The sequence below is a fragment of the Protopterus annectens genome, chromosome 16.part0, assembly GCF_019279795.1.
Source record: "Protopterus annectens isolate FY-2018-M chromosome 16.part0, PAN1.0, whole genome shotgun sequence".
Lineage (NCBI taxonomy): Eukaryota > Metazoa > Chordata > Ceratodontiformes > Protopteridae > Protopterus > Protopterus annectens.
The window spans coordinates 517,809,050-517,836,549 of NC_056750.1; the positions used below are offsets into that span (position 1 = coordinate 517,809,050).

At 44.7% G+C, this 27,500-nt stretch overlaps 1 protein-coding gene across 1 annotated transcript in view; it reads left to right on the forward strand.

Annotated features, from left to right (window-relative positions):
- SPTAN1 (spectrin alpha, non-erythrocytic 1) overlaps window positions 1-27,500 on the forward strand; it is a gene marked incomplete in the record, with an annotated part of 2,849,969 nt that overhangs the window by 1,438,758 nt on the left and 1,383,711 nt on the right. The window contains 1 exon segment of the mRNA XM_044058813.1: window positions 27,073-27,172. Within this exon segment, the coding sequence (XP_043914748.1) occupies window positions 27,073-27,172 (100 nt within the window).

Here is a 27,500-nt window from a genome sequence, read left to right on the forward strand (position 1 = left end):
GTTTTCAGGTCTACACAGTTGTATGTTAAAACGACTTCAGCTTCAAAGGCAAAGACTAAAGCACCTCTAAAGACAAAGAAACAAGTACAACAGCCCCATGGACAGGCCTCCATGCCTAAAAAACAGATGCTCAAAATGGCCAAAGACCTAATTACTTTGATCAGGGGATGTTCATCGTGCATACAGCTGCAGTAATCACAGATGGGTTTTCAGCCGTCAGGCAGTCCCTTGGTCGGCCGAATTCCAAAGTCTTGGTCCGGCGCCGGTTGTCGTCGCTTACTCTTCTGACGTCAGTAAGGCCAGAGTATATAAGACACAGCCGACGCCATGTTCTTCAGTCTTTTTTGCCGCGCGGTGCCCGAAGCAGAAGCAGTTTGCAAGTGCCGGTCGGCCAGCTCCTGAATTACGAAAAAAAAATTGGAACCGAAGTCTTCCTTAAAGCTAAGTACCCCGTTGGGGAAACTTTTCTTGCCTCAGACCGATGTCAGAAAAAGTTAATAATTGTATTTCTTGTGGGAAGCAAATACCGCATAAGGATTTCCATTCCCTTTGCATACCTTGTTTGGGCCCAGACCACGACGTCTCGGGCTGTCGCTTTTGCGCTACCTTCAATAAACGCACTATCAAGCGTCGGGCGAAGTTCGCCCAACACTACTGTGGTAAAGCTTTTGATTATAAAATGTCATCGGACACTCCGACTACCGTTTTGTCCAAAAAACGCAAGGAAAAGGACCGACACGCGAGACCCCGCCAAAACAGGCTACACGTGGTCCGGTTCTCAGCGAGACGCCTTTGCAGTCCCTGACTACCGACGACACTCCTTTGGCGGTGTCCTCTGTACCCGAGACCGCTGGGTCCTCGGCCCTTTCCCAGACTACAACCGAAGCCCCTGCTAATGTCGAGCTTACTAATGTGGACAGGTCCACCTCCACCCATGGTGTATTTAGGCCCTCATCTTCTTTTTCAATAAAGGCTTTTACTAAATCCAAAGCAGCCAGGCATCCCACGAGGCCTGTTGCACAGGGCCCATCTCCTGGACCCATGCCTAAGAAACAGATGCTTAAAATGGCTGAGGATTTAATTACTCTTATCAGAGGTTCTCAGCCCCCTCCTGACAAGAGACCCAAAGTGGAGGAAGATTCTCCCTCTTCTGATCAGGGATCCATTTTATCAGAACATTCTGATGCAGAGGAACACTCTTACTCCCCTTTTGAGGATTCGGATGCAGAACAGTCCATTCCTTCTGTAGCCCCTCCTGAGGATTTTTCTTTTGGGGAAACCTTGCACACTTTGAGGGAACACTTCCATTGGGAAGGCCAAGACTTTTCATATTCCAAGAAAAGACTTAGGGAATTTCTTTGGTTACCTCAGCACATACCTCTGGCTAATACCCCCTGTTTTGGATGTACTGGATGATGTCTATTCGGAGGCTTGCCTTAACCCTGATTCTCTGCCTCCTGCACCAGTAAAACCTGATAGGTATTACAGAGTACCCAGCTCTCACCAATTTCTCTACAAAGGCCATAATGCTGACCCTGAAACCATTTCACAAGGCCCCAAGGGATTAAAGGCCTCCACTGCCAAGAATCCACTCCCTGCAGAAAGGGAATCCAGATCTCTAGAAAGGTGGGGTAAAAAGGTATATACCTCGGCCACCCTAGCCATGAGGGCCTTAAACTGTCAGTTTCATATGATTAAATATCAACAGTGCCCGTTATCACAATTAAGGAACAAAATGTCTCAACCTGAACAACCAGATTTAAGAGTTACAGGATATGATGCATAGTGCGGAGCAAGTGTGTAAACACACCTTACAATGTGGTTATGATGCCCTAGAGGCTTCCAGTAGAGCGGCTGCTACAGGATCAGTCATTCGCAGACATGCCTGGCTTAGGGAACAAAATTTACCTGATCATGTGAAAGCTAAACTTCTTGATGCTCCTTTACAAAAGGATGTACTATTTGGTACTAATGCTGAGGAGATACTACGGAAAATGGAAGAAAAAGCCAAATCTATGCAAACTGTCAAGGCTTTCTTACAGGTCCAACCACCACTTTTTAGCAGAAATTGGCCTTCAAAAAACTGGTCCTTTCCAGCCACTGACAAGCCCCAAAGAGGTAGATACAGACGCACAAGGGGCAGAGGGCAATCAGAAGGATCATATAGAGGCAGACAATGGCAATCTCCAGCACCAAGAGGTGGTGAAGACAGTGCACAACAATACAGGAAGCAAACCCAGTGACTCCCTCATTTCCATGCCAAGCAAGTCTCAGCTGGCAGCACCTTTGGGAGGGAAACTAGCATTATTTGCAAGCAATTGGCATATTGTCACAACAGACAAATGGATACTGGACATTATAAACAGAGGCTACAAATTTCAGTTTCACACTCTTCCAAAAATGAGAAGCATGCCAAACCTGCCACAAAATCAAAGGGCAGAGGCACAACTGCAAATTTCAAAGCTCCTAAACATGAGAGCTATACAAAAGGTACCTACACACCATCAAGGTCAAGGTTTTTATTCAAGACTTTTTCTGGTACCAAGAAAAGGAACCGACTGGAGACCCATTTTGGACTTATCCATCCTAAACACATTCCTACTGCACCAAAATTCAAGATGCTCACATTACAGCAACTTCTTCCCATGCTGGGCAAGGAGTTTTGGCTGGTAACATTGGACCTCAAGGAGGCATACCTGCATGTCCCAATCGGACAAAGCTGCAGAAGATACCTCAGATTTCTTGCAGGTTCAATCCACTATCAATTCTCTGCATTGCCCTTTGGCTTATCTACTGCGCCCAGAGTATTCACAAAGTGCCTGGCATCAGTGATTGCCTACTGCAGACTTCAAGGGATACAAATTTACCCTTATCTGGACGACTGCCTGATCCAAGCGGACAGCAAACGCATACTACTGGAACATCTGACATATGTGACACGGTTTCTGCTTTCTCTGGGATATACCATCAACAAGGAGAAATCAAGGCTAACACCATCTCAGAAAATAACCTTCCTGGGTGCCAACTTGGACACAAACACCCAGATGGCATATCTTACGCCAGAAAAACAAGGGCAACTATCTCAGTACTTCGAAACACTAGCAAAAAGTACCAGGCTTACTGCAAGGAAAATCCTGCAGGCTCTGGGATTCATGGCATCTTGCATTCTTCTAATCCCATGTGCAAAGCTGCATATGAGGAAACTTCAGTGGTACCTAAAAAATCTATGGTCTCAACACAGTCACAGTTTGGAAGCAATTATACCAATAATTCCATGTTTGCAAAAGGAATTTCTATGGTGGGCCCAAGCATGTCAAGTAAACACAGGCCTTCCATTCTGCAAGCCTCAAGCAAAACAAGTCATAACCACAGACGCCTCAGATTACGCCTGGGGGGGCGCACATGAAGGACAGGTGCATTCAGGGCAGATGGTCCCAAAAGGAAAAGCACCTTCACATCAATCAAAAAGAAATGCTAGCAGTAATAAATGCAATTACAGCTTTCAAGGACTTCCTGCATCCAGGACAATTACTGATAAGAACAGACAACACCACAGTAATGTGGTACATAAACAAACAAGGAGGAACACATTCCTACCCCTTGTGCAGACTAGCCATGACTCTTTGGAACTTGGCTCTGGAAAGACAAATTGAACTTCAAGCACAGTACTTGCCAGGACTGGAAAACACACTGGCAGACACTCTAAGCAGAAATATGACAGATCCACACGAATGGAAGTTACATCCTCAGGTGTTTACAGAGATAATCCAAGCGTGGGGAGGCCAGACATAGATCTTTTGCCTCCCACAGGAACCATCTACTGTATAAGTTTTGTTCAAGGACCTTTCATCCAAAGGCCTGGAAAGTGGACGCCCTTTCATTCAGCTGGACAGCATGGACAGTTTATGCATTCCCACCTCTGCCCCTTCTGCCCAAGGTGCTTTTGAAAGCAAGAACAGACAAACCGAGGATGATACTGATTGCTCCAGATTGGCCAAGGCAACACTGGTATCCACTCCTGAGGAGCCTAACACATACTCCTCCCTGGTCCCTGCCTCTAATGCCTCTTCTACTGACTCAGAACAGCTACAAAACTCTTCACAGTCAGCTGAAAACACTCAACCTCGCTGCATGGAAAATTCCTTGACACCACAACAGTCCCTACTCTCCAAGGAGGTGCAGGATGTCATTTTGGAGGCCAGAAGGCCATCTACTAGAAAAGCTTACTCCGCAAAATGGAAGCGGTTTTGCTGTTGGAATGAGAAAAGAGGCCAGGACCCTAGAAAATTGAACTTGCCTCAGGTTTTACAGTACCTAGCTGAACTGCTGAACAGTGGACTTTCATTTTCTTCCATAAAAATCCATGCCTCAGCCATTTCTGCAGAATTCAACACTGATCCTCCTTTATTCTCTCACCCACTCTTATGACAGTTCCTCAGAGGGGCTAAGAATATAAGACCTCCAAGGAAGCAACCAATACCAGCCTGGGACCTTAATTACATACTAGAAAAATTAACATTGCCTCCCTTTGAACCTGCTGCCTCAACAGATCTGCAACATTTGTCCTGGAAAGCAGCTTTCCTTCTGGCCATCACTTCAGCTCGTAGGGTTTCTGAACTACAGGCCCTCATGGCGGTGCAGCCCTTCCTCATCTTCCATCAGGACAGGGTTGCCTTCGTACCAATCCATCTTTTATGCCAAAAGTGGTATCCAGGGTAGCCTTAAATCAAGCCATACACCTACCTACCTTTTATCCTAACCCTCAAAACAAAGGGGAGAGGCTGCTTCACTCTTTAGACATCCATAGGCAGCTACGTTATTATTTGGACAGAACAAAGTCCTTCAGGAAATCAGAACAACTTTTTGTGTCCTATGCCGTAGGGGCTCAAGGGAAACCAGTTACCAAACAGACCATTTCGAAGTGGATTGGCCACTGCATACGGTTTTGTTATTCCTATCATGGGAAATCTGTCCCTACTGGTATCAGATCTCACTCCACCAGGGCCACAGCCACCTCTACAGCCTTCCACAGAGGTGTTCCTACTAAGGATATTTTGGAGGCAGCCACTTGGAGTTCTGTACATACCTTCACAAAACACTACTACCTGCCCTTATATTCCAGAACAAGAGCAGGCTTTGCCACTGCTGTTTTGCAGGGCATTCTGGCTCAACCCAGTTCCTCATAGTACCTACCACCCTATGCATAGCTTTGGGACTCTACCCATCTGTGATTACTGCAGCTGTATGCACGATGAACATAGTACAGTTTTGTACCTACCATAAATGTAGATGTTCGAGTGCTAATACAGCTGCAGTACAGGTTTCCCTCCCTCCTTCCACACTTGGTAAAAGCATGGGGCCGGACAACCTCTTCATACCACCTGACTGGTTATCCTGCTATGTTTTATTTGCTTGCTTACACTGATTTTGCATTACATTGCATTGCTTGCATATGTAGATAAGCCTTATTTATGTATTGCCTTCCTTTTGGGGGCACCTGACATCTGGGGCAAGAAAGACTGAAGAACATGGCGTCGGCTGTGTCTTATATACTCTGGCCTTACTGACGTCAGAAGAGTAAGCAACGACAACCGGCGCCGGACCAAGACTTTGGAATTCGGCCGACCGAGGGACCGCCTGACGGCTGAAAACCCATCTGTGATTACTGCAGCTGTATTAGCACTCGAACATCTACATTTATGGTAGGTACAAAACTGTACTTTCCCATCCCCCTCCTGATAAGAGGCCTAGGCAAGAGACAGAATATGAATCTTCAGATCAGGTTTCCATTTCTTCTGATTCCTCTTCTGATCAGGAATACTCTCTTCCTCCCTATGAGGATGTTCATCGTGCATACAGCTGCAGTCGTAACAGATGGGTTCTCCTGCCGTCAGGCGGGTCCTCGGTCGGCCGAATTCCAAAGTCTAGGTCCGGTGTCGGTTGTCATCGCTTCTTCCCTGACGTCAGTGCGACAGGGGTATAAAGGAACCAGCCGGCGCCATTTTCTTCAGTCTTTCTTGCCGCGCGGTGCCCAAAGCAGAAGCAGTTTGCAAGTGCCGGTCGGCCAGCTCCTGAAATTACGAAATTTGGAAACCGAAGTCTTCTTAAAAGCTAAGTACCCCATTGGGGAAACTTTTCTTGCCTCAGACCAATGTCAGACAAAGTTAATAATTGTATTTCTTGTGGGAAGCAAATACCGCATAAGGATTTCCATTCCCTCTGTATACCTTGTTTAGGCCCAGACCACGACGTCTTGGTCTGTCGCTTTTGTGCTACATTCAACAAACGCACTATTAAGAGTCGGGCGGAGTTCGCCCAGCATTATTTTTGGAAAGCATTTAACTATACTATGTCGTCGGATACTCCGACTCCGGTTTTGTCTAAAAAACGCAAAGACAAGGACCGACACACAAGGTCCGTGGCCTCTACCGACACCACACCAAAGCCGACTACACGTGGTCTGGTTCTCAGTGAGGCACCTACGCAGCCCCTGATTACTGACGACACTTCTTTGACGGTGTCTCCTGTGCCTGAGGTTGCAGGCTCCTCGGCCCACACCCCGACTACAGATACCGAAGCCACTCTTGGCGTTGAAACTCAGAATGTGGACAGGTCCACCTCCACTCAAGGTGTCTTCAGACCTTCCTTTTTTTCTCCATCAAGGCTTTCACAAAGTCTAAAGCAACCACGCACCCTAAGAGACCAGCTACACAGGGCCCATCTCCAGGCCCCATGCCTAAGAAACAGATGCTTAAAATGGCTGAGGATTTAATTACTCTAATCAGAGGCTCTCAGCCCCCACCGGACAAAAGGCCCAGAGTGGAGGAAGATTTCCCCCCTCCTCTGATCAGGGCTCTATTATTTCAGAGCACTCTGATGATGAGGAACATTCTTACTCCCCTTTTGAAGACTCTGATGCGGAGGAGTCCATCCCTTCTGTATCCCCCCCTGAGGATTACTCATTTGGGGAAACTTTGCATACCTTAAGGGGGAACACTTCCACTGGGAAGGCCAGGATTATTCAGATTCCAAGAAAAGGCTCAGGGAATTTCTCTTGTTACCTCAACATAGGCCTCTGGCTATACCTCCTGTCTTGGACATCCTAGATGATGTTTACTCTGAGGCCTGCCTTAACCCGGACTCTCTACTTCCAGCTCCAGTTAAGCCTGACAGGTACTACAGGGTTCCTGACTCACACCAATTTCTTTACAAAAGCCATGCTGCTGACCCAGAAACCATCTCACAGGGCCCCAAGGGAGTTGAGGCCTCCATTGCCAAAAATCCATTGCCTTCCGAGAGAGATTCCAGATCCTTAGAAAGGTGGGGAAAAAAGGTATATACCTCGGCTACCTTATCCATGAGGGCCTTAAACTGTCAGTTTCATATGCTAAAATACCAACAGTTTTTGTTATCACAATTGAAGAGTAAAATGTCACAACCTGAACAACCAAACTTGAAGGAGTTGCAGGATTTGATGCATAGTGCAGAACAAGTGGGTAAGCATACCTTACAATGTGGTTTTGATGCTCTAGAGGCCTCATGTAGAGCTGCTGTTACAGGATCAGTCATACGTAGGCATGCCTGGCTCAAGGAACAAGCCTTGCCTGATCATGTCAAAGCTAAATTACTAGACGCCCCTCTTCAAAAGGATGTACTATTTGGTGCTAATGCTGAGGAGGTATTAAGGAAAATGGAGGAAAAAGCTAAATCAATGCAAACAGTGAAAGAATTTCTACAGGTTCAACCCCACGTTTTAGTAGAAATTGGCCTTCCAAAAACTGGTCCTTTCCTGCCACAGACAGACCCCAAAGAGGCAGATACAGGCGCTCGAGGGGCAGAGGACAATCCCAAGGCTCGTATAGAGGCAGACAATGGCAAGCTCCTACACAAAGAGGTGGTGAGGACAACTCGCAATCTTTCAGAAAGCAAACCCAATGACTTTCCCTTTGCATGCCAACCAGGTTTCAAATGGCAGCCCTTAGGAGGAAAGCTGGCATTATTTTCAAAAAAATGGCATGTTGTCACAAAGGACAAATGGATCCTGGACATTATAAACAGAGGCTACAAATTCCATTTTCACACCCTTCCAAAAATGAGAGGCATGCCAAACCTGCCACACAATCAAAGGGCAGAGGCACAAAAGCAAATTACAGATCTCATAAACATGAAAGCTATTCAAGAGGTACCTACGCACGAACAAGGTCAAGGTTTTTATTCCAGGCTATTTCTGGTGCCAAGGAAGGGAAAAGATTGGAGACCTATTTTGGACCTATCCATCCTAAACACATTTCTACTGCACAAAATTCAAGATGCTCACTCTACAGCAACTTCTTTCCATGCTGGGCAAGGAGTCTTGGCTGGTAACATTGGACCTCAAGGAGGCATACCTGCATGTCCCAATCAGACAAAATTGCAGAAGGTACCTCAGATTTCTTGCAGGTTCAACCCGTTATCAATTCTCTGCATTGCCCTTTGGCTTATCTACTGCGCCCAGAGTATTCCCGAAATGCCTGGCATCAGTAATTGCCTACTGCAGACTTCAAGGGATACAAATATATCCCTATTTGGACGACTGCCTGATCCAAGCGGACAGCAAGCACATTCTTCTGAAACATCTGGCTTATGTAATAATGTTATTGAAATCTCTGGGAAACACAGTCAACAAAAAGAAATCAAGGCTAATACCTTCTCGGAAGATAATTTTCCTGGGTGCCAATTTGGACACAAACAGCCAGATGGCCTACCTCACGCCAGAGAAGCAGGGGCAGCTAATACAATACTTCAGAACTCTAGCAAATTGCACCAGGCTGACCGCAAGGAAAATCCTGCAGGCTCTGGGATTCATGGCATCTTGCATCTTACTAATCCCATGTGCAAAGCTGCATATGAGGAAACTACAATGGTACCTAAAAAACATATGGTCTCACCACAGCCACAGTTTGGAAACAATAATACCACTAATTCCATGTCTGCAAAAGGAATTTCTGTGGTAGGCTCAAGCATGTCAAACAAACACAGGTCTTCCATTCAGCAAGCCTCAAGCAAATCAAGTCATCACAACAGACGCCTCGGACTACGCACATGACAGATCGGTGCATTCAGGGCAAATGGTCCCAAAAAGAAAAGCACCTTCACATCAATCAAAAAGAAATGCTAGCAGTAATAAATGCTATGAAAGCTTTCAAGGACCTTCTACAACCAGGTCAATTATTGATAAGAACGGACAACACCACAGTCATGTGGTACATAAACAAACAGGGAGGAACACATTCTTACCCCCTATGCAGACTGGCCATGTCACTTTGGAACATGGCCATGGACTTACAAATGGAACTACAAGCACAGTACTTGCCAGGCAAGGAAAACACGCTGGCAGACAACCTAAGCAGGAATATGACAGATCCACACGAATGGAAATTACATCCAAAAGTTTTTACAGAAATAATCCAAGAATGGGGAAGGCCAGACATAGATCTCTTTGCCTCCCACGAGAATCATCAATTGACAAAATTCTGCTCAAGGATCTTCCATCCAAAGGCCTGGAGAGTGGACGCTCTTTCTTTCAGTTGGACATCAATGACAGTTTATGCCTTCCCTCCTCTTCCTCTGCTGACCAAAGTTCTATTAAAGACCAAAGCAGACAGACCAAAGATGATTCTCATTGCGCCGGACTGGCCAAGGCAACACTGGTACCCACTCCTGAGGAGCCTGACGCATTCCCCACCATGGACCCTGCCTCTAATGCCTCTTCTTCTGACTCCGCACAATTTCAAAACTCTTCACAGCCAGCTAAAAACACTCAATCTAGCCGCATGGAAGATTCCTTAGCATCTCAACAGGCCCTACTCTCCAAGGAGGTGCAGGATGTCATTTTGGAGGCCAGAAGGCCATCAACTAGAAAAGCTTACTTCGCAAAATGGAAACGTTTTGTGTCTGGAATGAGAAAAAGGGCCAGGATCCTGGAAAACTGAATTTACCTCAAATACTACAATATTTGGCTGAACTGCTAAGCAGTGGACTTTCTTTCTCCTCCATCAAAATACATGCCTCAGCCATTTCTGCAGAATGCAACACTGATCCACCTTTATTCTCTCACCCTCTCTTAAGACAGTTCCTCAGAGGGGCTAAGAATTTAAGGCCTCCAAGGAAACAACCAATGCCTGCTTGGGATCTTAATTTAATTCTGGAAAAATTGACCTTGCCTCCTTTTGAGCAAGCTGCCTCATCAGATTTGCAATATTTGTCCTGGAAAACAGCTTTCCTTCTGGCTATCACCTCAGCTCGTAGAGTTTCAGAACTACAGGCTCTCATGGCTGTCCAGCCTTTTATCATCTTCCATCAGGACAGAGTTTCCTTACGAACCAACCCGTCCTTTATGCCTAAAGTGGTATCCAGGGTAGCCTTAAATCAGGCCATACATTTACCTACTTTTTATTCTAATCCTCAAAACAAAGGGGAGAGATTATTACATTCCTTGGACATCCACAGACAGCTGCGTTATTATTTGGACAGAACAAAGCCTTTCAGAAAATCAGAACAGCTCTTTGTGGCCTATGCGGTAGGAGCTCAAGGGAAACCAATTTCCAAACAGACAATCTCAAAATGGATAGCCCACTGCATACGCTTTTGCTATTCCTTTCATGGCAAAACTGTTCCTACAGGCATTAGAACTCATTCCACCAGGGCCACAGCCACCTCTGCAGCCTTCCTCAGAGGAGTTCCTACCAAGGATATTTTGGAAGCAGCCACTTGGAGTTCTGTGCATACCTTCTCCAAGCACTACAACCTACCATTATACTCCAAATCTAGAGCAGGCTTTGCCACTGCAGTCTTGCAGGGCATTTTGGCTCCTCCTAGTTCCAACTAGTGCCTACCACCCCTTTCATAGCTTTGGGATTCTACCCATCTGTTATGACTGCAGCTGTATGCACGATGAACATAGTACAGTTTTGCACCTACCATAAATGTAGATGTTCGAGTGCCAATACAGCTGCAGTCCAGGTTTCCCTCCCTCCTTCCCCTTTTGGGACAGGCATATAGGCTAACACATCCTCATACAACCTGATTGGGGTATTCATTTATGATGTATTTGCTTGCAACTACTGTATTTTGATTATATAGCACTGCATTATCACACAATTTTATTATTGCCTTCCTTCTGGGGGCACCTGACATCTGGGGCAAGAAAAACTGAAGAAAATGGCATTGGCTGGTTCCTTTATACCCCTGTCGCACTGACATCAGGGAAGAAGCGACGACAACCGACGCCGGACCTAGACTTTGGAATTCGGCCGACCGAGGACCCACCTGACGGCAGGAGAACCCATCTGTTATGACTGCAGCTGTATTAGCACTCGAACATCTACATTTATGGTATGTACAAAACTGTACTATTCTGATGCTGAAGAATCTATCCCTTCAGCCTCTCCTCCTGAGGATTATTCTTTTGGGGAAACTCTGCATACCATGCGGGAGCATTTCCACTGGGAGAGCCAAGATCATTCAAAATCAAAGAAAAGGCTCAGAGACTTCCTTTTACTACCTCAGCACAGGCCCCTTGCTATTCCACCTGTGTTAGACATTGTAGATGATGTATTTTCAGAGTCCAGTCTGACTCATGACTCTCTACCTCCAGCTCGTGTTAAGCCAGACAGATACTACAGGGTTCCTGATTCACATAAATTTCTTTTTATGAACCCTGCTGCTGACACAGAAACTATATCTCAGGGTCCCAAAGGGGTCAAGGCTTCCACTGCAAAAAACCCTACCCCCTCTCTCAGGGATTCTAGGGTACTGGACAGATGAGGAGAAAAGATTTACACTTCTGCTACCTTGGCTGTAAGGGCTTTAAATTGTCAGTCTCATATGCTTAAATATCAGCAATATATTATGTCACTGCTTAAACAAAAAATGTTGATAAATTTTGAATGTGCAGAAAACAAAGAAATGCAGGATTTATTGCATGAAGCTGAACACGTGGGAAAGCATACTTTGCAATGTGGTTTTGATTCTCTGGAGGCCTCCTGCAGGGCCGCTGTTACAGGTTCTGTCATTAGGAGGCATGCTTGGTTAAAGGAACAGAATCTGCCTGATCATGTTAAAGCAAAATTATTAGATGCTCCATTACAGCGTGATACCTTGTTTGGTGTTAAAGCAGAAGAGATGTTGAAGAAAATGGAGGACAAATCTAAATCTATGCAAACAGTCAAGGATTTCTTACAGGTACAGCCTCCGAGATTTACCAGGCACTGGCCTACAAAGAATTGGCCTTTTCCAATGTCAGACAGGCCACAAAGAGGCAGATACAGACACCCTAGAGGCAGATCCCAGCCCCAAGGCTCATACAGGTCTAAACCATGGGGTACTTATACCTCCAAAAGCGGAGAAGACAAATCACAGCCATAGATGAAACAGTCCCAATGACTTCCCCCTGCCTGCGCCAAGCACTTATCTTCTGGCAGCACCTTTAGGGGGAAAACTAGCACTTTTTTCTCAAAATTGGCACATAATAACCCAGGAACAAAAGACAAAAAGTAGCTAGCCAAACTGTTGATTAATATACCAAATGAACCATGAAGCCAGGAATCCAGGACAACTTTCAGAACAGTCCTTGGTCAAGTCTGATTGTTTCTTAAACACAACCTTGTCTTTTTCAGAAGACAAAAGACAAGGTTGTGTTTAAGAAACAATCAGACTTGACCAAGGACTGTTCTGAAAGTTGTCCTGGATTCCTGGCTTCATGGTTCATTTGGTATATTAATCAACATAATAACCCAGGACAAATGGGTCTTGGATATAGTGTCACAAGGCTACAGGTTTCACTTTCGCACCCTGCCAGGGCAAACAGTTTGCCAGACCTGCCAAAAAATCAATGGGCACTGGCACAAAAGCAAGTGTCATCCCTCATGGACATGAGGGCCATTCAGCAAGTACCACAGCAAGAAAACCATCCACTAAATGTCCCATCCCTCCAGAAACTACTCCAACCCTATCGCACCACCAGACCACTAAGATCCAGCAACAAAAATCACTTACAGATCACTAAAGCCAATAACTCTGCTGGTGAAGCACTATTCTCTTGCGCCATAGCCAAATTATGGAACTCCCTCCCACCCACAATTACCTCCATACCATCATGCACCCACTTCAAAACTTTACTGAAAGCGCACCTAAAAGCATGCTGGCTATGCCTTTGCAACTCCCAACCTAATATCACCCACCCCATCCAACCACTACCTTTCTTTCCACTCCACTAACTACCTTGATTATAGCAAGCTCAGATGCTCATCAGCCTAGTACTTATTATACAGCAGGAACTTCTTATTGTAACATTTGTTAATGTCTGTTGTGTACTTCACAGATAAAGATTCTACTTGTCTACTGATGTACTATGTTCTTCATCTGTAAATATGTTGTAAGTAACTGCTATGTAAATTGTTAATCGCTATGTAATTATCTGTAAATATGCTGTAAGTAACTGCTATGGAAATTGTTAATCGCTATGTAATCCAATGTAACTACTGTCTGTTTATTTTAACTGTGGAGCTTTTCTCCCTGGGCCTCCGCTGAAAATTGACCTACGTCCAGTCGGATACTCCCGGTTAACAAATGTAAATAAATAAGAGCAGGGACAAGGATTTTACTCAAGACTGTTCTTGGTGCCCAGAAAGGACAAAGCCTGGAGACCAATACTGGGCCTATCTATTCTAAACACATATCTGGATATTCCAAGATTCAAAATGTTGACTCTGCAGCAGCTTCTGCCCATGCTGGGCAAGAAGGCTTGGCTTGTGACTTTAGGTCTAAGAGAGGCATACCTGCATGTCCTAATCAGACAATCATGCAGAAGATACCTCAGATTTATAGCTGGCTCAATGCACTACCAATTCTCTGCACTGCCCTTTGGCTTATCTACTGTGCCCAGGGTCTTCACAAAATGCCTGGCTCCAGTAATTGCATTCTGCAGACAGAGGAATACAAATATATCCTTACTTGGACGAATGCCTTATTCAAGCAGAGAACAAGGACATTCTACTACAGCATCTGGCGTTTGTAAAAAGATTACTAACATGCCTCGGGTACACAGTAAACGAAAAGAAATCAAAACTAGTACCCTTTCAAGAGATAATATTCCTGGGTGCAAGCTTAAATACAACTGCCCAGATGGCTTATCTCACGCCAGACAAACAAAGGCAACTGACTACTCATTTCAAAATGTTGGCAACAAAGACCCAGTTATCTGCAAGAAAAGTTCTGCAGGCTTTGGGCTTCATGGCATCCTTCATTCTGCTAATTCCATATGCAAGACTGCATATGAGGAAACTTCAGTGGTATCTAAAAAGTGTTTGGCCTCAGCATTGCCACAGCCTGGAAACAATAATTACCCTCATTCCCTGCCTGCAACAGGAGTTTCGATGGTGGGCAAAGGCCTGTCACCACAACAAGGGGCAGCCATTCGCTTTACCCACAGCCAGGCAGATATTAACAACAGATGCATCAGATTATGCCTGGGGGGCCCACATGGCAGGAAGATGTATTCAGGGCACATGGTCCGCAAGCCAAATGCATCTACATATCAACCAAAAAGAGATGCTAGCTGTTCAGAATGCCCTGACAGCCTTCAAGGATCTGCTTCATCCGGGACAACTACTGCTAAAGACGGACAATACTACAGTCATGTGGTACATAAGCAGGGAGGCACTCATTCCTACCCCCTATGCAGACTAGCCATGACTTTGTGAGACACAGCATTGACTTACCAAGTACAACTGCAGGGACAATTCCTGCCAGGAAAGATAAATACTCTGGCAGATGAACTAAACAGAAACCTCATGGATCCCCACGAGTGGAAATTGGATCTGCAAGTCTTCAGCATGATAACATGGAATTGGGGATGGCCGGACATAGATCTATTTGCCTCCCCTCACAACTGCCAACTACAGAGATTCTGCACAAGGACTTATCACAAGCAATCATGGAAAGTGGATGCTTTATCTTTCAGCTGGAACAACCTTACAGTATATGCCTTTCTTCCACTGCCTCTCCTCCCCAAGGTACTCCTAAAGGTCAGACAAGAGAAGCCACAAATTATACTGATTGCCCCTGATTGGCCACGCCAACACTGGTACCCAATCCTAAGGAGCTTGTCCCAAGGCCCAGCATGGACATTGCCTCGAATTCCTCAGTTACTGACCCAACAAAACAATCAGATCCTGCACAGCCAACTCAGAACTCTAAATCTAGCGGCATGGCGGATAGTGTAACCATTCAGAATACACCTCTCTCTAAAGCGGTTATGGATGTTATTTTGGAGGCCAGGAGGCCCAGCACCAGAAAATCTTATGCAGAAAAATGGAAGAGATTCTGTGCTTGGAACCAGGCACAAGGAATTGACGTGCTTGTTCCAAATATTCCTCAGATTTTCCAATATCTAACTGAGATGCTGGACAAAGGCCTATCCTTCTCATCAATTAAGATCCATGCCTCTGCCATTTCAGCTCATTACAATACAGACCCACCTATTTTTTCACATCCATTGCTTAGGCAGTTCCTCAGGGGGGGCCAAAAACATAAGACCTCCAAGGTGAGCACCAATACCTGCATGGGACCTCAATTTTGTCTTGGAAAAACTCACACTGCCTCCTTTTGAGCCGGCCAATACAGCTGAGATAAAAATTCTTATCGTGGAAAACAGCTCTGCTCCTAGCAATAACTTCAGCAAGAAGAGTCTCAGAGTTACAGGCATTAATGGCTGTGGAACCTTTTATCTTCCATCTGGACAGGGTTTCTCTAAGGACAAACCCAACATTTATGCCTAAGGTAGTGTCCAGCGTGGCTCTTAACCAAACCATTCATTTGCCTTCTCTTTACCCAAACCCACGGAATAAAGGGGAGAGACTTCTGCATTCTTTGGACATACACAGACAGCTACGCTTCTACTTGGACAAAACTAAAGCTTTCAGAAAGACTGAGCAACATTTAGTGGCATATGCTGCAGGATCACAAGGAAAGGCTATCTCAAAGCAGACTATTTCAAAATGGATAGGACACTGCATTCGATGTCCTTCAAGGATGCATCTGCAGTCCTTACAAATGGGTTGTCCTGTCGTCAGGCAGCCCTTCCGTCGGCCGGATTCCAAAGTCTGGGTCTGGCTTTGGCTGGTGTCGCACTTCTCCCGACGTCATTGCGGCAGTTCTTCGGGTATAAAGGCATCAGCCGACGCCATTTTCCCCAGTCTTTCTTGCCGCGTGGCGCCCGAAGCAGAAGCTGTTCGCAAGTGCAGGTCGGTCAGATCCAGAGATTACTACTACCGAATACTACTTCGAAGACTCTATAAAGCTAAGTACCCCGTTGGGGACTCTTCTTGCCTCAGCCGATGTCAGAGAAAGTTAATAACTGTTTATCTTGTGGGAAACAAATACCTCATAAAGATTTCCACTCCTATTGCATACATTGTTTAGGCCCAGACCACGACGTAGCAGCTTGTCTAGCCTGTGCTTCTTTTAACCGACGGACGCTTAGACGTCGCTCGGACTTTGCTGAACAGATTTTCGGCTCCGATTTTGCCTACATTATGCCGTCGGATCCTCCGACTACGCAAATAACCAAAAAGTGCAAAGAAAAGGACCGACACTCGTGGTCCACGGTTTCGGCTGAAACCGCGGTCAAGCAAACCACGAGTGTCTCGGTTTCGGCCGAAACCGAGCAAGCGGTTCTTTCTTCAGCCGATAACTTGCCTTCTACCGAGGCCTCTCCTATCCTGGTAGAAACGGCTTCTGAAATCCAACCTTCTGTTGCGATTTCACAGGATTTATCAGACACCATTCCCCTAGATATTTCTACCCCTGCACGTGGAGCTGCTAGGCCTCCTCCAGCTATGTCTATTAAGGCCTTTGCCAGGGCTAAAGCAGCCAAAGCTTCAAAACCTGTGCCTGCCAAGCCCCCCTCTCACAGGCCCAGCACCAGCTCCCATATGCTTTCTTTGGCAGAGGATCTCATCTCTTTAATTGGGATCCCAGCCTCATCCAGACAGGGCCTCTCTCCCCCAGAAAAGAGGCCTAGAGCAGAGCCCCTGAGCCAGTAGCCACAGATGATTCCTCTGATGACTCAGATCATACAGACCCTCCTGAGGCTTCTTATTCTCCTTACGAAGACTCTGATGTTGAGGAGTCCATCCCTTCAGCCTCCCCTCCTGAGGAATTTTCCTTTGGGGAAACCTTGCATGCTATGAGGGAACAATTTCAGTGGCAGGGCCAAGATTTCTCAGACTCTAGAAAAAGGCTTAGGGCCTTTCTACACTTGCCACAGCATAGGCCCTTAGCTATACCTCCAGTTCTATCTGTTGTTGATGATGCATTTAATGATGCTTGCACTGCTCCTGATGCTTTACCTCCGGCCCCTGCTAAGCCCGATAGGTACTACAGGGTCCCGGACACTCATCACCACTTATATAAGGCTCCTTTTGCAGATCCAGAGACTATCTCCCAGGGCCCAAAAGCTGTAGCAGCTACTTCTTCTAAAAACCTCCTCCCCTCTGAAAGGGATTCAAGGTCCTTAGAGAGATGGGGTAAAAAAAGTTTACACCTCTGCTACTTTATCAGCTAGAGCTTTGAACTGCCAATTTCATATGATTCAATATCAAGAGTTTATGCTTGACCAGTTGACTAAAAAGCTGTCCTCTGAAGAATCTTTAGATAAAAAGTATATTCTAGAAATGTTACATAACATACAGCAAGTTAGTAACCATTCTTTAAAATGTGGCTATGATGCACTGGAGGCTTCCTTTAGATCAGCCATGACTGGCACAGTTATCAGGAGACATGCATGGTTGAAAGAACAGGTTTTACCAGACCATGTCAAATCTAAGCTTTTGGATGCACCTATGGACAAGGTCAATTTATTTGGTGCCCCCGCACAGCAGGTACTAAAAAAGATGGAAGAGAAAGCAAAATCTGTGCAAACAGTCAAAGATTTCTTACAAGTTCAACCTCAAAGGTTTAGCAGGAACTGGCCCTCCAAAAATTGGTCCTTTCCGGACTCCTCTAAGACACAAAGAGGCAGGAATAGACGCTCTAGAGGCAGAAACCAATCCAGAGGTGCCTACAGGGGTCGCCAGTGGCAGGGTAACAACCAACGAAGCACCGATACAGCCACCACCACTACAACAACTCAGTCACAGTGACTTGGCGGTGGCACCGCCTACCAGGGAACAACTAGAAGCACCCTTAGGCGGAAAGCTATCATTATTTTCAAAAAACTGGCACTGCATTACAAGAGAAAAATGGATTTTGCAGACTATAGACAAAGGTTACAGGTTCCATTTCCATACACTACCAGGAAAGAGAGGAATGCCAAACCTACCACCTTCTCAAAGGACAGAAGATCTAAAACAAATATCTCAATTATTAAGAATGAGAGCTGTAGAAAAGGTACCATTTTCGGAGCAAGGGAAGGGATTTTACTCCAGGCTCTTCCTGGTACCAAGAAAGGAAAACAGATGGAGGCCTATTCTAGACCTGTCCGCTTTAAACACATTCATCATTGTTCCAAAATTCAAAATGCTGACCCTACAGCAGCTTCTTCCCATGCTGGGCAAGGAGTCTTGGCTGGTAACTCTAGATCTCAAGGAGGCATACCTGCACGTCCCCATAAGACCAATTTGCAGAAGATACCTCAGATTTCTTGCAGGATCAGAGCATTATCAATTCTCAGCATTGCCCTTTGGCTTATCTACTGCGCCCAGAGTGTTCACGAAATGCCTGGCATCAGTAATCGCTCATTGCAGACTTCAGGGAATTCAAATCTATCCCTACCTGGACGACTGCCTGATACAAGCGGACAACAAAAACAAACTAACAGGAGACTTACAAAGAGTCATCTACCTGCTGCAAGCCCTGGGATATACAGTCAATACAAAAAAGTCAAGACTGATTCCATCCCAAAGAATAACCTTTCTGGCTGCAGAATTGGACACATCAAAACAAATGTCATTTCTAACCACAGAAAAGAAAGAGCAACTTCCTCTCTACTTCTTGGCATTAACAAAGCAGAGCCATCTAACTGCAAGAAAAGTGCTGCAAGCTCTAGGCTTCATGGCATCCTGCATAATACTGGTCCCTCATGCCAGGCTGCATATGAGAAAGCTACAGTGGTACCTAAAGAATTTGTGGTCTCAGCACAAGCACAGCCTAGAAACAAAAATTCCAATGATCCCATGCCTGAAGCAAGAGTTATTATGGTGGGCTCGGGCCTGTCAATCAAACACAGGACTGCCCTTCTGCAAAAGTCAACCAAGACAAACCATCACGACAGATGCCTCAGACCTCGGTTGGGGGCACACATGATGGGCAAGTGCATTCAAGGCCTATGGACTCAAGACCAGCTGCATCTGCACATAAATCTAAAAGAAATGATGGCAGTAAAATTGGCAATCCAGGCATTCAGACCTATTCTCCAAGAAGGCCAGTTGATGATAAGGACAGACAACACCACGGTTATGTGGTACATCAACAAACAGGGAGGCACACACTCATACCCTCTATGCCGGTTGGCACTGGACCTATGGGATGTGGCTCTGAGCTACAACATTCAGTTACAGTCAATTTATGTACCAGGGAAGGAAAACATTCTAGCAGACATATTAAGCAGAACTACAACAGATGCCCACGAATGGATGCTGCATCCGGACATCTTCAAAACCATCACAAGAGAATGGGGATTACCACAAATAGACTTGTTTGCATCCCCACTCAATCACCAGTTGAAGAAATTCTGCACAAGGACTTACCACCCACTTGCTTGGAAGGTGGACTCTCTATCCTTCAGTTGGAAAAACCTGACAGCATACGCATTCCCACCACTTCCTTTGATGCACAAGGTGCTTCTCAAGATCAAAGAGGAACGTCCGAGGTTCATTCTGATAGCCCCAGACGGCCAAGACAACATTGGTATCCACTGCTGAGGAGCATGTCTCGGGAACAAATATGGACACTGCCCCTGATCCCATTACTGCTGACACAGAACAACTACAACATCCTGCATCCAAACCTAAAAACTCTGCAGCTAACTGCCTGGAACATTACATAACAGCAATTAACCCAAATTTATCCCAAAGGGTTAAAGACATAATCCTGGAGGCTCGTAGACCTTCAACAAGGAAGAATTATGCAGCAAAATGGAAAAGATATCTCATCTGGAGTACTGCAAAGGGCCAAGATGTGACACTGGTGAACATAACCAACATCCTGGAGTACTTGGCGGAGCTTTTTCATACAGGCCTGTCCTATTCCTCCATCAAGATACATGCATCAGCTATTTCAGCAGAATACAGCTTGGATCCTCATGTCTTCTCGCATCCTCTGCTCAGACAGTTTCTGAGAGGAATTAAAAATGTAAAACCTCCCAGGAAACCTCCATTGCCAGCATGGGACTTGAACTTTGTGCTAGAAAAACTGACTCTACCTCCTTTCGAACCAGCAGCTACATCAGAATTGCAATACTTATCCTGGAAGACTGCTTTCCTGCTGGCAATAACTTCAGCAAGAAGGGTCTCTGAACTACAGGCAGTAATGGCAGTACAACCCTTCCTGATCTTCCATCAAGATAGTGTCCTTAAGAACAAATCCTACATTTATGCCTAAGGTGGTATCCAGAGTCTCTTTTAATCAGGCTATCCACCTTCCAACATTCTTCCCCAATCCACAGAACAGGGGAGAAAAGCTCTTGCATACCTTGGATGTACACAGGCAATTACGCTACTACCTGGACAGGACAAAAAACAATAGGAAAACTGACCAGCATCTGGTAGCATATGCAACAGGAAAGGAAGGAAAACCAATTTCTAAACAGACAATCTCCAAATGGATAGGAAATTGCATTAGATTTTGTTACTCCTTCCATGGAAAGAAAACTCCAGAGAACATCAGGCCTCACTCCACAAGGGCTACAGCCACTACCACAGCTTTCTTACGAGGAGTGGCTACCAAGGACATTATAGAGGCTGCTACTTGGACCTCCGTGCATACATTTGCCAAGCATTATAATTTACCTCTATACTCTAGATCCCGTGCTGGCTTTGCCACTGCTGTTTTGCAAGGGATACTAATTACACCATAATCTACTCTCATTTCCTCCTCCCCTAGTCTAGCTATGGTATTCTACCCATTTGTAAGGACTGGAGATGCATCCTTGAAGGACATAGTACAGTTTTGTACCTACCATAAATGTAGATGTCCGAGAGGAATGCATCTGCAGTCAGGATTACCCACCCTCCTTCCCCTCTGAGGTACTCCTAGGGTACTTACCAACCTTCAGCTAGCTTGGGGGGGATCTATTATGGTGTATTTGTTTGTATATATGTACATACATGCTTATTTTGTGTGTTTGCTCTCTACTATTTGGAATATTTGGCATTATCCAAATTTAGCCATCCAAGAGGGCACCTGGCATCTGGGGCAAGAAACACTGAGGAAAATGGCGTCGGCTGATGCCTTTATACCCGAATAACTGCCGCAGTGACGTCGGGTGAAGTGCGACACCAGCCGAAGCCAGACCCAGACTTTGGAATCTGGCCGACCGAAGGGCTGCCTGACGACAGGACAACCCATTTGTAAGGACTGCAGATGCATTCCTCTCGGACATCTACATTTATGGTAGGTACAAAACTGTACTTTTCTGCTATTCACAGCATGCAAATCAGTGCCTAAGGGCATTAGACTACATTCTACCAGAGCAGCAGCCACCTCAGCAGCCTTCCTCAGAGGAGTACCAACCAAGGATATTTTGGAGGCTGCAACTTGGACTTCAGTGCACACTTTTACTAAGCACTACCACTTACCTCTTTACTATAAATCCAAAGCAGGCTTTGCCACTGCAGTTTTGCAGGGCCTTATAGCCACTCCTAATTCTATTTAGACCCAGCCGCCCAACCTCAGCTATGGGATTCAACCCAAGTGTAATGACTGCAACAGTGAAACACGATGAACATAGTACAGTTGTGTACCTACCATAAATGTAGATGTTCGAGTGTATTCACTGTTGCAGTCCAGGTTTACCCACCCACCGTCCCCCTTTCTTTGCTGGGACTTATCTGTACTTTTCTATCCTATACAACCTATGTGGTGTATTTGCTTGTAGATGAAGGTATTGTTTATTTTAGTGCATGCTTTTATAAGCAATGTTTTTTAGCCTACCCTTTTGGGGGCACCTGACATCTGGGGCAAGAAAAACTGAAGAAAATGGTGTCGGCTGCATCTTTTATACACCTGGCGCTCTGACGTCAGGAAAGAGGCGACAGCAACCGACGCCGGACCAAGACTTTGGAATTCAGGCCGACTGCGGGTAGCCTGCCAGCAGGATAACCCAAGTGTAATGACTGCAACAGTGAATACACTCGAACATCTACATTTATGGTAGGTACACAACTGTACTTTTTATGCCCAAGTTAGTTAGAGTTATTCCTCAATCAGTCTTATCAGTCTGACAACCATTTTTGCTTACCCTCAATCCTCCAGTGAGAGGATTCTACACACTTTAGATATGCACAGGCAACTCTGACACTGCCTGAGCAAAACCATTCCTATCTGCAAGTCTGAATGCCTGTTTGACTCATCACCCAAGGGCCTTGTGTCAACCTATTTCCAAGTAGACTATCTCCTTTTGGATTTCTAAAGCTGTTTTTCTGTTATTTAGCCATTGGGAAGAGGCTTTCTTCTGTGAGTGCACATTTCACTAGGGCTGTGGCCTCCTCTGGAGCCTTCTTTAAATGTAATCAGTAAACACTATAAAGCAGATGTCCGCTCCAGGGCTGGGTTTGCCATGGCTATTCTGCATCTGCTCTTTTGTCCAGTTTTTCCTCTGCATGAGCTTTGGCACTGTCCATCATATTGTGAATACTGCAGCATATGAATAGCAGGACATAGAATAGTTGTATAATATCATACCATAACCATAGATGTTCTCCTCTTCTGTATGCTGCAGTATTACTTACCACACCACCACCCCTTGCCTTCCCCCTGATACTTGCCTGGCCTTTGGTGTTATGTTTTCCTCACCTAAGATCAGACTGGTGCTTTTCAGCATACAGGTCTGAGGTTGGTACGTGCTGATGTCTGCTTTATACCCGACGACTCTCTATGGCTGACATACACTAGATGATGTGTGGCATCACACGTACCACACAGTAGCATTAAGACTTTTGTATACTGGCTGGAAGTATGAGTCAGCTGGAGGTGGACTCCTCCATCTTATGAATACTGCAACGTATAGAAGGGAGGGACATCTATGGTATGGTAAGATTTTACACAACTCTACTGCCAATCATTAGCGGACCGGAGTTCCACTGTGGTGACCCCTAACTGGGAAAAGCCGAAAGACACAAACAAATTCTTTTTTCCTTGTAGTTTCTTGTAATGAGGGGGGTGAGTTGGAAGGAAGAAAAATGGAGAAGGGCATGAATGCATATTCTTAAAATTCAGCTTACTCTTGGAATTTTCCATTGTTGAAGGTCGCACAGCATTGTGTCCTCAAAAGGAGTTGGGGTTGTGGCAGTTTTTAGAATATCCAGTAAGTTTATGGGCTTCCAGTACTTCATCCAGGATGGCATCCACTCTGACATTAAGTTTTTCTGTACTTTACAAAAGCGTCAGATTAGGGTAATTACTCTGCCATGTGTCATGAAGGTGGACCTTAAGAAAATCTTGGAATATGGTGGAGAACAATGTCTACCCCTCCACGCTAGCATACAGGAACGCCAAGTTCAGGGGTATTCATTCTCCTGTCTTAGAAAACATTAGTGAATTACTGTCTGTCCAGAACAGCACAGGAGTGTCGAAGGTCCACGTCAACTTCTGCAGGATGGACTTATGTGGAGGAGTAACAGCTTTTCTGGGTAGCATCAGTTGATGGACTCCCTTGAAGAAGAGTTTAATAGGTTTGTTGGGATAACTCCAGGGTAAAAATAAAATTTGAATTGCACCTTCTCTGTTCCTCTCTTTTTTTTTTTTCCTACCAGACAAGGACAAGTACAGATCTTGAACCCTCACAAGCCAAAGATAGATGGGTAGAGAGTGAACACCAGGTTTACCTATTAAGCTCTTTGGCCTTGATCTCCTCTGTCCATGCTTGTCTGTGTCTGTAACAATGCCCCTTCTTACATCAGGGGTTACATGAAGGACTCGTCACAGCTTGTCCCACAGGGAGGCAATCTTGACATTTATTTGGACATGAATGTGGCCAAATGTTTCTCCTTCTGCATCTCATGGTGGTAAGTCTCTGTGACATAGTAGAACACACTGCCAGTACAAGTTTTGGCCAGTAATTTGATGGCCGCACAGTCATTTAGCATGTCAGCACCAGAGTGTGCAAATGTAGGACTATACTAATGACAGTGATCTGAACTTTTGTAGGCAGGAACAGACTGAAGGACTCCTTCACTTATGTAGCCAGTCTGAACACCAAGCATGTCTCAGTAAGGGTGCATGAATGTCCCTGAACAAGGTAGAGTTTTCAAACTTTATGCCAAGAAGTGCTTGATGAAGACACTAAGCCAAATGAAAGAGCTGCTCAAGAAAGGCCCTTATTGTTAGATCAGTAACTGTTCAACATTTTTAAGTAAAAAAAGTTGACTTGGAGGATTCTGTCTCTGAAATTTTCCTGTGCTCTACCACTGGTTCTTCAGTACTGGATGGTTTTGCATACCAAACTGACTAAATTAAAAATATATATATATTATTTTAAATGTACATAGTTGAAAAGAGCATTGCTGGGAGTCTTAAAAATTCTCATACACCTCAGTGTTGCTTACAGAATGCATCAGTACTTGTAATGTTTTTAGATTTCAGGAAAAATTATGGGAGTTAAGCACCCTCTGAACTACTTACTAAGTAATCAAATGTTTTCTTCTTTGGGAAAGGAGTACTAAAACTACCAGGAAATACAGTGGTAAAGCTAGTAAAAGAGGCATCAAAGTTTGTAAACAGTGCAGCATGCAGTGATCTGCATCTTATCAAGACCAATTATTCAAAACTAGCTGCACTGCAAACAGACTGAATAACATTATGAAAGGATACATACTCATACAGGGATAAAACAATGCATGCAGTGTAACCTGGTAGTAGTATCCTCAATGTAGTTCTCTCAAGCAAGGACCCAGTTTGTATTCCTCTGCAAACTGGAAACAACCCCTCAGATGTTTAACAGTACTGATGATAACTCAAATTGCTATACCTTGTATGGAAAGGTAAAAAGCTTTCAGGGATGGTAGCAGTTACTACCTTCTGCCATTTCTTCCCCACTTCATTTGCTTACAGCATGTACGTTGAATGCACCAAAACAGCTATTGACTTTTTCTAAACGTATTCACTTGGTTAATTAGATAGTCCTGTAGGATGATGTATGACACAGTATCAGTATCACTCTGCCTGCCACATGACCACCAAAGATAAGCAGTATGATCATCCTCCACAAGCAGTGTCAGTCTATTCAACAAGCAAGTTCAGACCATGCAAGATTCAAAATGCATCAAGTATTTTTCTCCAAGTCATTTTATAAGGAGAACAAAAGTGAAATAGTACAGTATCTTCTCCACTCTATAACAATCACTACATCTCATAACTATTTCTTATCGCTCTCCTGTAAAGAAGAAATCTAAAATGCATAAAATCAGCCTCTAGTCACAAACTCAAAACTTCTGAAGAAATGCCACTGAAGAGACTTGCCTCTAAATGCTTCTAATATTGATTAATTTGCAGAAAACAGTTGACACCTAAGTTCTCAACAATCCTAGTGACTCCCATCACCCCCCCCAAAAAAAAATCAAGAAATAAACAGTAGATGCCACTAAGTTGTTTCCCTTGAAAGTGCTGCCTCATCCACTCTCAGATAGCTACTCTGGAAAATTGCTCTGTTACTGACTGTTAACTCAGCTGGGAGAATTTAAAAGTTGCAGGCTATCAGATGCAACCCTACATTTATGCCCTGAGCCAAATGGTTAATTCTCTGCTTTCTTTAATGACCTTAAGAACAAGGGAAAAGAAATTATTTGTTTCTTATAGATGCGTCTAGACAATTGAGATGCTGTCTTTGTAAAAACAAGAACATTAGAACCACCTTGTCTGTTTGTGCCTTTTAAATCCAGGTAGGAGGGGAAAAATTAATATCCAAATAAACATTTTTAAGCGATTGGACCATTGCATATAACTGTCGTCATGGAAAGAAGTTTGAAGGGACCTTGGAAGCCCACAGCACTAGGGTTGTACCAACCACTGTGGAACTTTCTGAGGTTGAGTGCAAATACATAGCCTGTTCTTGAGGCAGCCATTTTGTCAACAGTCCACAGCTTTACAAAACACTACAGACATGGCATTACTTCCATAGTAAGGAAAGGGCTTCCATGTGCCATTCTGCAGAGGTGCTATATATCAACCTACTAATCTGTCCTTTTCCCTTACCAGTAAGCTCTTGAAACTGTCCTAGTGGTAAGGACTGCTGCAGCAGTGACCTATGTGAGTAAGATGCTATATTTATGTAAGAACCACAGTAGTACTCATTCAGGTAGATCACTTTTGCAGTATTGGTTCCCTTCCACCAGCCACACTAACTGTGGTTGGATTTCCCTATTCCTGTGCACCTACCCCTTCCCCCCGTGAGGACCTTAGGACTTTTTAGATCTTGCTAGACCTGAGGGGATCCTTTTTCCTTGTCTTTGTTCCAAAGAATGTACGTATGTTCTAGTTTTACTAGGATCCTTTTGACCTTGCTTTGTGATGGCTGGGTTGGATACCTTGCAGGAGCTATGGGTATGAAAGTTGTGAGGTTTCATGGATGGGGATCAGCTTTGTGCAGGAAATGTGTTGTAGGTTGACGTCTGCCCAACCTGGAGGAAGAAGTGTGTTGAGCTCTGGAAGTTGTGCCATATTTTGGGCCTTCTATGGCTCATGTTCCTTTAGTAAGGACTAATGCAGTAGCGATCTATTTGAACATCTACTGTTACACTAATATTTTCCACAATTGTACTTTATTTAGTATTAGTAAGTGAAGCTGTATTTATTGATTTTATGCTTCTGTACTTGCAGAGATCTGATGTCCTGGATTAATGGAATTAGAGGGCTGGTATCCTCTGAAGAACTTGCAAAGGATGTGACTGGAGCTGAAGCTCTGTTAGAGAGGCATCAGGTAAGGAATAATACAAGCCTATGTATGCAATTACATTTTTTAAAATAAAAAGTTAGAAATGGAGTCAACAACGTGCAACAGTTTTTTTCTGCTTTAAAAGAACCAAAGCAGGTTACAGTTCGTTTATTTGCATGCTTGCTTGTTTGTTTACTTATTTTGTTAAGGGGTTGTCCATTTGGGTTGTTGTTTTGGGTGAAAACCACCAGCAATATTTGGTTAAGTGACTTAGAGTCACACAATTGGAAGATGGAGACTGACGGAATCAAACCCAGGGCTGCAGAATAGAGATGGTTACCAGCTTATAGCTTCAGCATTGTATGCTAAACTG